The 11,371-nt window shown below is 50.4% G+C and overlaps 1 protein-coding gene across 1 annotated transcript in view; it reads left to right on the forward strand.

The window, feature by feature from the left end:
* Nucleotides 1-630: 630 nt before the first annotated feature.
* LOC139755371 (uncharacterized) overlaps nt 631-11,371 on the forward strand; it is a 102,412-nt gene continuing 91,671 nt past the window's right edge. Inside the window, exon 1 of the mRNA XM_071673586.1 lies at nt 631-1,427. Coding sequence (XP_071529687.1) covers nt 718-1,427 — 710 coding nt within the window. The 5' untranslated portion in view covers nt 631-717. The remainder of the gene's footprint in view (nt 1,428-11,371) is intronic.

The raw sequence follows: 11,371 nt of genomic DNA on the forward strand, positions 1-11,371 counted from the left end.
GTGTGTGTGTGTGTGTGTGTGTGAAAGCATGATGGAAGCATAATAGGCACATGTGGTCCTCGTGATGGGCCCGCGTGAGTACAGGTTAATGGTAAAGTGGGCGTGTGTAATGGTGGGCGTGTGTCTGTGTGTGTGTCTGTGTGTGGAGGCGATAGAGGCGTGTGCGTGATAGTGGCGCGGGTGTGAGTATGGGCGTGGTGTCAGGCTATCTGGGCGGTGACCCCCGGCCCTGTGCCAGGGGTCGGCAGGGGAGGTATTGCCGTAACCTGACGGGTGTGTGTCCGAGGGGAGCGTCGCGCCCGGTCGATAGCTACGTCCCCATTATTCCATTACTGAGGCCCGGGCGGCGGCGCTAAGTTGCCTATCAGAGGCCGGGCTCCGTTACCGAATCAACAGGGCCGTAACGCGACCCGCCACCGACCGCCGCCGCTGCCCGCCACTGATTGGCAGACCGGTCGATGATTGACAGCGTTGTCATGGCGACGGAGGGCAGCCGGCCAATGGCGTGGGAGGACCGCCGTGGGGGCAGGGTTAGGGGTGTGGCGCTGCGCTGAGTGGTCAGCGTGTCGCCAGGAGGCGGGTCCGGGTGTGCATCCCCCCCGCCCCTCAGTCTGCCAGCGGCAGCGAGCGGTGGCCACGCGGGAGTCCTCGCCTGCCGTCTAACCCGCCAAGCTGGCGTCCTCCGTCGCGGATCTGCTGCGGGCGCTGCAGCCCAACATGGCGCTCATGAGTGGACTCGGTGGCCTTGGTTCCTTCGGCTCCTTCGGGGCCTTCTCGGCGCTGAATGCCCTGAGCGGCAACGCGACGGGCGCCGGCAACCTGGGCGGCTCCAGCAGCCCCGCCGTGCCCACGCCCATGCTCCCGCTGCCCTCCCTCTCCTTCACCGCCGCCCAGGTGGCCGCCGTCTGCGAGACGCTGGAGGAGAGCGGCGACATGGAGCGGCTAGGGCGCTTCCTATGGTCGCTGCCCGTGGCTCACCCTCACCTGCACGACCTCAACAAGCACGAGGCGGTGCTACGCGCGCGTGCCCTCGTCGCCTTCCACGTGGGCAACTTCCGCGAACTGTACGCCATCATGGAGTCCCAACGGTTCTCCAAGCCGTCCCACGCGCGGCTGCAGGCGCTCTGGCTGGAAGCGCACTACCAGGAGGCTGAGCGGCTCCGCGGCCGCCCGTTGGGCCCCGTCGACAAGTACCGGGTCCGCAAGAAGTTCCCGTTCCCGCGGACCATCTGGGACGGCGAGCAGAAGACCCACTGCTTCAAGGAACGCACCAGATCGCTCCTCAGGGAATCTTACCTCCAGGACCCGTACCCGAACCCCAGCAAGAAGAGGGAGCTGGCCTCAGCCACGGGCCTCACCCCTACCCAGGTCGGCAACTGGTTCAAGAACCGTCGGCAGCGCGACAGAGCAGCCGCCGCTAAGAACAGGTAAGCCGCCCGCCTCCCTCCAGGGACCAGCCCGGGGTGGTGCCTTGCACAGTGGCCAATAAGAGAGGGAGAGGGGAGACCGTACATAGCGCGAGCCCTCCCTCTACTACCACACACACACACACACACACTCACTCACTCTCCCCGGCCGGCCACCAGTGTGGGTATACTGCCGTGGTAGGGAGAGGCAACGGAGTCTCACACACACACACACACGACCAACGTGATCGGCAGGGTGTGGAGGAGGACGTGGGTCCTGGAAGGCTAGCGCTAAGTTAAGGGTCGATGACGCTGGCTGGAAGGTCTTAGAATGAAGCCAGTGGACGACTGGCTTCCAGATGACGGATCGTGTGTACGGGACACTTGTAGTCTCTGGTTCTCTTCGTACTCTCACTCTTCAGGGATACGCTCGAAGGCTATGATCTGAGTCAGTCACTTATTACTCCAAGGTTATGATAGAGTCAGTCTCTTACTCTAAGGCTATGATACAGTCACTCTAAGGCTTTGATAGTCAGTCGCTTACTCTAAGGCTATGTATGTTAGAGTCAGTCACTACTTACTCTATAGCTCTTCCGCCAAAGGTACGACAGAGTCAGTCACTTACCCTATGGCTACAATAAAGTCAGTCACTTCTTACTCTAAGACTATGATAGAGTCAGTCACTTCAGTCTTTTAAGTTTACTCTCCAGTTTCTGGAAAGGTTCCAAGTACGTATCAGGAGGCATTCAATTCACCTCAACCTCACATTCAGTCCTGTGGCTGACCAAGTTCTACACACAGCCATCTGGAACAACCCTCTCATCCCTTAACAACCAGTTGCTGTTGTTAATGATCAACACACCTACAGTCATTAATTAGCAAACTGGACACGTGAATGACAAGAATAAGGGTCACCGTAACCATCAGTCCTATAGGGAGATATAGGAAACACTTCTATATCGGTCATGGCGATATAGGAAACACTTCTATATCGGTCGTGGCGTATAGCAACCAGTTACATATCTCTATTCACATCGGTCTACCAGTTTACGATGAATCTATCCTCTATTTGCAATGAAACACACACACAACACACACACACACACACACACACACACACACACACACACACACACACACTGCAGAGATAACGTATCGCCTTTTAACTCACTGCATCAGTTACCAACCCACTGGCCACGTCAGTATCATACCCCAGTTGTATAAACGAGTTTAATACACGAGTGGGACTCGATCCTGGGCTTCGCCTGGATGAATTCCAACACAGAGGAAGAATGTGGGTGAGTGAGTGAGTGAGTGAGTCCCTGTTTACTCATGGGAGGGAGGGAGGGGTCTTTCTTATCATTTTTACTCATCGGGGAGTGTACTCACAGGGTGGGTCTCCAGCGGCGAGTCCAGGAAAAGGGTCCCATGCGGCGGTGAGGTGGAGGGAGGAGGGAGGGAAAAGAAGGGGAAGGGAGGGAGGGAGGGTGGGTAAGGGGATCCACTGCCACTGGTTTATCTGTCGCCGGTAAGGGTGAGGGAGGGAAGAGGGTTTATTCGCTGTTGGTTTAACAGACCCGGGGTTCGATTTTCACGTAGGGAGGCGCCCTCGACGCGGGGTGGAGCGGCGGAGGGTTCGCCAGCGCTGAGGTTGATGGGGTGGCGGAGGGGATGTTGGGGAGGGGGTTGGCTCGCAGGGGGGGGGGGGTTCTGCGCCAGCGTTGGGGTTGGGTTGGTGTCGGGGGTTCTCCACCACATCGGCGGGGTTCACACTGGTGGGGAAGGGTTCATACTGGAGGTACGACCCTTGAGCACGACGGTACGACCCTTGAGCACGACGGTACGATCCTTGAGCACGACGGGTCGACCCTTGAGCACGACGGTACGACCCTTGAGCACTACGATACGACCCTTGAGCACGACGGTACGACCCTTGAGCACTACGATACGACCCTTGAGCACGACGGTACGACCACTGAATACGACGGCACGACCCTTGAATACGACGGTACGACCATTACCCTGGCCCCTTAATTAAGGGGTTTGAAATATCAGACCTACTATTTCTTGTTCATCTCTTCTAAGATAAGAGGCACCATCAACTTAACACTTATCTTTTAAGTATGTCCATCAAATGGTCAAGATAAGAGGCACCGTCAACTTAACACTTATCTTTTAAGTATGTCCATCAAATGGTCAAGATAAGAGGCACCATCAACTTAACACTTATCTTTTAAGTATGTCCATCAAATGGTCAAGATAAGAGGCACCGTCAACTTAACACTTATCTTTTAAGTATGTCCATCAAATGGTCAAGATAAGAGACACTTTGATGGTCAAGATAAGAGGCACCGTCAACTTAACACTTATCTTTTAAGTATGTCCATCAAATGGTCAAGATAAGAGACACCGTGAACTTAACACTTATCTTTAAGTATGTCCATCAAATGGTCAAGATAAGAGACACCGTGAACTTAACACTTATCTTTAAGTATGTCCATCAAATGGTCAAGATACCAGCTCGTGGTCTATGTATTCGTTATCTTGATCTAAGGCGACGTTATCTTCAGCCATTATCTTTATTCTGTGTCTTGCTGATGACACATCTCTCTTCTTCCTCTACCCTATCTTCTTTTTATATCATGTACTCTACTAAATAGTTCTCTCTCTCTCTCTCCTCTCTCTCGCTCTCTCTCTCTCTCTCTCTCTCTCTCTCTCTCTCTATATATATATATATATATATATATATATATATATATATATATATATATATATATCAGTTCTGTCAACTCTTTTTATTTTCTTTCATTTCTTTTTCTTCCATTAACTTCTTTCGTTCCTGTATTTCAATTTTCCAATTACTTTTTTATTCATTCTTTTTTTTTTCCTTTGATTCAATTTGTTATTCCACATATTTCAATTTCAATCTATATAGTCTATTTCTCTATTTCTTTCTTTTCTAATATATATATTTTTCTTATATATTTTTCATCTCTTCTTTCTTTCTATCTTTATTTTTTTCATATATTCTTTCTTTCGCATATCTTTCATTCATTCACCTCTTCATAATTCTTCGCTTCTTTCATTTATCATTTACCCAGTTCATTCATATTATCTTTATCTCTCTCATTCCTTCTCTTCCGTGTTATGTTTCCGTATTCTATCACATATATTTTTTCTTTCTTTTTTCAACTTTTATCCTTCTTCTCGTATCTCTCTTCTTTCGCTTCACTGCACCTCTTTGTTCGTGCCTCTTCTTTTTTTTCTTTTCCTCTTATTTCTTTCATTTGTTATATTCTTCCTTCACTTGTTTCTATCACATTATCACCTACCTACCTATCCTTTGCCTTCATTCATCACGTATTCTATCACTTCTTTCACATAATCTCAATTTCTTTCATCTCATTCCTCATCATTATTTACAATTCTTTCTTTTCATTCAAACCTCTTTATTTTCTTTTGTCTTTTATCATTTTTTTTTTGTCTTATATTATCAGTTTTGCTTGTGTGTGTGTGTGTGTGTGTGTGTGTGTGTATGTGTGTGTGTGTGTGTGTGTGTGTGTGTGTGTGTGTGTGTGTATGTGTGTGTGTGTGTGTGTGTGTGTATGTGTGTCTGTGTGTGTGTGTGTGTGTGTGTGTGTGTGTGTGTGTGTGTGTGTGTCCTTCCCTAACAACATTATAACCCTACCCCACACACTCTTAACCCCCCCCTCCCTTCCCCGTACCTCCACCACCCCCAACCCCAACCAACCTCTCCATGGATTCTTTCATTCATTCACTTCTTTCTTTTCCTTTCGGTCATTTCTCCAGCCTTCACACTCCTCTCTCTCTCTCTCTCTCTCTCTCTCTCTCTCTCTCTCTCTCTCTCTCTCTCTCTCTCTCTCTCCATCCTGTCCTTCCCCAACACGCCACGCCTATCTATCCCTCCCTCCTCTTCTATCCCCATCCCTCCTCCTCGTCTATCCCACCCATCCCCAACCAACCAAACACCCCCCCCCCACCCCCTTCCACCCATTTCCTCTCCCCCCCCAACCCCAAAACCCCTCCCGACACCCCCACCCCCTCCCTCCCCCCCCATCCGTATCCCCCCCATCCCCCCTCCTTCCTTCTCTCCCCAACTCCTCCCGGGTTTGTAGTAGCGGCCCTCCCTCCCTCCCTCCCTCCTCCCTCCACCCACCTTCCCTTCCCTCCACCCTCGGTAATCCGGCAATGTTGTCATAGTTTCCATAATCCGGACAAGTGACAATCGGGTTTCGCCGGATTTCGCGTGCGTGCGTGCGTGGGGGGGGTGCGTGTGCCGCTCCAGCGTTGCCATAGCCAGCGCCGCTCATTCATGGCAACAGATTCTCCTCCCCCCCCCCCCTTCCTCTCTCCCTCCCTCCTCCTCATTGGAGGTTAGGTTATATTACTCCCGGGTTTAATGGCAGGTTTAGAGTTAGAGTTAGAGTTAGAGAGAGAGAGAGAGAGAGAGAGAGAGAGAGAGAGAGAGAGAGAGAGAGAGAGAGAGAGAGAGAGAGAGAGAGGAGAACGTGTGGTGAGGCTGGGGAGGGGGGGGGAGGGAGGGAGGGAGGGAGGTTTCGCGAAGCCTATCCACGGTTCGTTTCAGTGTTTCACGAAGCTGTGAGGGGCATATGAAACGTAGCAGGAAAAAAGACATTACGATCAAAATAGATAGATAGGTAGAGAGAGAGAGAGAGAGAGAGAGAGAGAGAGAGAGAGAGAGAGAGAGAGAGAGACGACACCAAGCTCCTCCACCTCCTCATCTTTCTTTCTTTCTTCGAGCGGTGGGTAACATTGTGAGCCGGGGGGGCGGGGCGGGGGGGCCTCTGGGGCTTGGGGGGAGGGAGGGTGTGTGTGGACCAGGTGGGCCGGGCCGGGCCGGGCCGGGCCGGGCCGAGGTGATGAATTTGGCTCCCGACGCTTGGTTTTGTTTCTGACAGGTAACGCGTAATTGATTTACCGGCAAGTTGTGGTACAAGTTGTTTCTGGGGAGGTGGGAGAGGGGGAAGGGAGGGGTGGGTGGGGGTTGTTTTTGTGGTTACGGAGGGCTGAGTACCCTCCCTCTGGGGAGGGGAGGGAGGGAAGGGTAGGAGGGAAGACTTTCTTTGGCGAGGATTAGCTTCTCTGTGGCGGTGGGCTGTGGTGAGGTTCTTGTGGTAGGTAGTGTGGTGGTGTGGTGGGAGTATGGAGGGGTTGTTCCATCTGGGAGGGGTTTCTGTGGAGGGGGGGTGTGTGGTGGTGGTGGAGGAGGGGGTGTGTGTGGTGGTGGTGGTGGTGGAGGAGGGGGTGTGTGTTTTCTTCTACGGGGGTTTCTGTGGAGGGGGGTGTGTGGTGGTGGAGGAGAGGGATGTGTTTTCTTCTACGGGGGTTTCTGTGGAGGGGGGTGTGTGGTGGTGGAGGAGAGGGATGTGTTTTCTTCTACGGGGGTTTCTGTGGGAGGGGGTGTGTGTGTGGTGGTGCTGGAGGAGGGGGTGTGTGTGTGGTGGTGGTGGAGGAGGGGGTGTGTGTTTTCTTCTACGAGGGTTTCTGTGGCTGTGGGGTTTGGAAGGGGCGCGTGGAGGATTTCCACTTCGGGAGTGGAGGGGGGGTGTTTTTTGGGGGTTGTCAGTGGTCATCAGGGGGGATAAATGAGGTTCCTGGGGTGGATGAGAGGTTGAGGTGGGGAGTGGAGGGGGAGGGGAGGGGATTACTGACTGTGGTGCTGTGGGGTGGGGAGATTAGCGGATTTCCGTCGTGTGGGGTGAGGAGAGATGAATGGGTGGGGTGGTGTGGGGCAAGGCTGTGTGTGCTGTGGAGTGGGGAGATTAATTGCTTTGTGTAATGGGGTTGGGGGGGGATTAATGTCTCTGAGTGCTGTGGGGGATTAATGACCCTGAGTGCAGTGGGAGGGGAGATTAATGGTCCTGAGTGATGTGGAGTGGGGAGATTAATGATCATGAGTAATGTCGAGTGGGGAGATTAATCATCCTCTCGTGCTTGTGGGGAGAGAGAACAAGAGAGGCAATTAGCCAATATCCCTAAATTCCCTCTTTCAGCCTTTTTCTACATAAAGACGTTTAATTACCCTTAATTAACCTTACTTCATTACATGTCATTATAGCACCCACTTCATCCTCTTCCTCCTCCCTCCTCCTCCTACTCTTCCTCTTCCTCCTCCTCCTCCTCCTCCACCTCCTGCGCGCTATGTCATCCGGACGCACATTAATGGGTCGTAATTAGCCTATTTGTAATTGGAGGGAGGGACGGGGGGAGGGTGGATGACGATTTCCTATTCGTGGTTCAGTTCTCCTGTAATAGGGTGATCGAACACACACATACCTCCCCACGCACGGGTTCCCTGTGTTTGATGACCTATTTATGTACACTACTGAGAGGGCGCGAGTTCTAAAGTCTAAATACAATTCTATTTTCTATTTTCCTTTCTATTTTCTTAACTTTTTACGAAATCGATTTAGACGTGTGGGTTGTGATCAAGTTTCCCATTATTCTTCTCTCTTCCAGAAACAACGTTTTCCAAAAAAAAAAAACTTTTTTTTATTAGTTTTTCACGTCACCATGCGAGAAGTCAGTTCCTTCAATCCTTCTGGCAATCAGTCACACCAACTGACGCAATCAGTCACACCAACTGACGCAATCAGTCACGTCAACTGACGCAATCAGTCACACCAACTGACGCAATCAGTCACACTAACTGACGCAATCAGTCACACCAACTGACGCAGTCACCCAACTGACGCAATCAGTCACACTAACTGACGCAATCAGTCACACCAACTGACGCAATCAGTCACACCAATTGACGCAATCAGTCACGCTAACTGACGCAATCAGTCACACCAACTGACGCAATCAGTCAAACCTCCCTGAGTCACACCAACTGACGCAAATCACGCTCGCTGACTGAAATACAAAACACCCCTTTAATAAGTTCAGTTCACCAGTCACGAAGGGATATTATTAAACACCAAGAAAAAGAAAAACAAGAAAAAAAAAATACCCACATAGAACACTCCTCTCACCAGCACGCTTTTGAAAAGTCTTTTAGAAGAGAAGTAGAAAAAAAAATCTATAAGAAAATAATGATAATAATCATGATAAGTAATACGAGACATCACCCTTATTAGCATTCCCGTCCCCCCCCCCCTCTCTCCCTCATACGTGTATATCACTGTCTTGTCTTCCATACATGGTTGCAGGTTAGGTCTACAATCTGGTTTAGCCCTACGGTGATTGTAGCGTACTGTAGTACATCCACTAACTGGTACCACAACTTCCCTCGAGGAGTTATTACAAAGTTATAAAAAGCTGTTATTATTATCATCAAAGTTATGATGGTATGAAAGATATCCAAAGCTACCGAGCTACTGTTACGAAGAAGAAGAAGAAGAAGAAGAAGAAGACGAAGAAGAAGAAGAAGACGAAGAGTAAGAAGAAGAAGAAGAAGAAGAAGAAGAAGAAGAAGAAGAAGAAGAAGAAGAAAATTAAAACCTTTAAAGTATCCGAGATTAGGAGGAAGAAGCAGTGGATCAAAATGATATGAGAGAGAGAGAGAGAGAGAGAGAGAGAGAGAGAGAGAGAGGACGTATGTATGTAATGTATGTATATCCGCACATTTTCCCTGGCTGGGAATAACTGAATTACTACCATCATCATCATTATCATTATCATTTATACCTATCATCACTTATCATAATACCTGTACCGGGTCACGACGACCAAAGACCTTGGTCTGTGTTGGAGGAGGAGGAGGAGGAGGAGGAGGAGAAAGAGGAAGAGGAGGAAGAGGAGGAGGAGGAGGAGGAGGAGGAGGAAGAGGAAGAGGAGGAGGAAGAGGAGGAGGAAGAGGAGGAGGAGGAGGAGGGGAAGAAAATATTCGACCCCCATCCTGAGCAACTGGTGTTCGAATCCTCTTCTTTCTCTTCTCTCTTCCTTAGGATTAGACGAGTTTCCAATCCTCTTCTTTCTCTTCTCTCTTCCTTAGGATTAGACGAGTTTCCAATCCTCTTCTTTCTCTTCTCTCTTCCTTAGGATTGAATGCTGTTGCTGTGGATGGTGGGGTTGTAGGCGGCATCAGGTGAACGCGAGAGGTCTCAAACCCCGCGTTGTGAGCCTCCACTTCTGGATTGGATAAGGAGTTGTAGAAAGACCTTGTTGTAGATAGACGTTGTTGTAGATAGACCTTGTTGTAGATAGACGTTGTTGTAGATAGACCTTGTTGTAGATAGACGTTGTTGTAGATAGACGTTGTTGTAGATAGACGTTGTCTAACTCAAAAAAAAAAGGGGGATTGGATAAGGAGTTGTAGATAGACCTTGTTGTAGATAGACCTTGTTGTAGATAGACCTTGTTGTAGATAGACGTTGTCTAACTCAAAAAAAAAGGGGGATTGGATAAGGAGTTGTAGATAGACCTTGTTGTAGATAGACCTTGTTGTAGATAGACCTTGTTGTAGATAGACGTTGTCTAACTCAAAAGAAAGGGGGAGGAGGGTGTTATTTACGTCATGGTGCTCAAAGGAGGTTTTGATCATGCTGTACTCAAAGGGGGTTAAGTCGTCCGCGCTCAAAAGGGGTTATTTAAGCCCACTGTGCTCTGAGCTCACAACACGGGGAAAAGGGGATGTGGTTAGCTCACAACACGAGAAAACGGAGGTGTGGGGATGGAGGGGGGGTATGGATCTGTGTCGAGAGATATACCCCCCCCGCCCCCCCCGGCTTGGTGCGTCGTGACGTCACAACTTTCAGCAAGGTCAACCCTCGTTAGGAGATCAGCCCGTTGCACTTCCTAGTTTGCAACACAGTGTTTACGTCACACCGTAAGTTTGCAACACAGTGTTTACGTCAGACCGTAAGTTTGCAACACAGTGTTTACGTCAGACCGTAAGTTTGCAACACAGTGTTTACGTCAGACCGTAAGTTTGCAACACAGTGTTTACGTCAGACCGTAAGTTTGCAACACAGTGTTTACGTCAGACCGTAAGTTTGCAACACAGTGTTTACGTCAGACCGTAAGTTTGCAACACAGTGTTTACGTCAGACCGTAAGTTTGCAACACAGTGTTTACGTCAGACCGTAAGTTTGCAACACAGTGTTTACGTCACACCGTAAGTTTGCAACACAGTGTTTACGTCACACCGTAAGTTTGCAACACAGTGTTCAAGTTCCTTTGCGGGAGGCGAGTTTGCAACGTTGCTTAACTTCCTGGCAACATGAGTTTGCAACGCTGCCTTCAGTTCCTTGTAGGTGGGTGGCAAGTGTCGCCCCACTGTGACCTTCAGTTCCTTGTAGGTGGGTGGCAAGTGTCGCCCCACTGTGACCTTCAGTTCCTTGTTGGTGGGTGGCAAGTGTCGCCCCACTGTGACCTTCAGTTCCTTGTAGGTGGGTGGCAGTGTCGCCCCACTGTGACCTTCAGTTCCTTGTAGGTGGGTGGCAAGTGTCGCCCCACTGTGACCTTCAGTTCCTTGTAGGTGGGTGGCAGTGTCGCCCCACTGTGACCTTCAGTTCCTTGTAGGTGGGTGGCAGTGTCGCCCCACTGTGACCTTCAGTTCCTTGTAGGTGGGTGGCAAGTGTCGCCCCACTGTGACCTTCAGTTCCTTGAAGGTGGGTGGCAGTGTCGCCCCACTGTGACCTTCAGTTCCTTGTAGGTGGGTGGCAAGTGTCGCCCCACTGTGACCTTCAGTTCCTTGTAGGTGGGTGGCAAGTGTCGCCCCACTGTGACCTTCAGTTCCTTGTAGGTGGGTGGCAAGTGTCGCCCCACTGTGACCTTCAGTTCCTTGTAGGTGGGTGGCAAGTGTCGCCCCACTGTGACCTTCAGTTCCTTGTAGGTGGGTGGCAAGTGTCGCCCCACTGTGACCTTCAGTTCCTTGTAGGTGGGTGGCAAGTGTCGCCCCACTGTGACCTTCAGCTCACCACTGTGCAACACTGATGCCTAAGTACACCACCACTACTACTGCTACTACTACTACA

The sequence above is a fragment of the Panulirus ornatus genome, chromosome 19, assembly GCF_036320965.1.
Source record: "Panulirus ornatus isolate Po-2019 chromosome 19, ASM3632096v1, whole genome shotgun sequence".
Taxonomy (NCBI): Eukaryota; Metazoa; Arthropoda; class Malacostraca; order Decapoda; family Palinuridae; genus Panulirus; species Panulirus ornatus.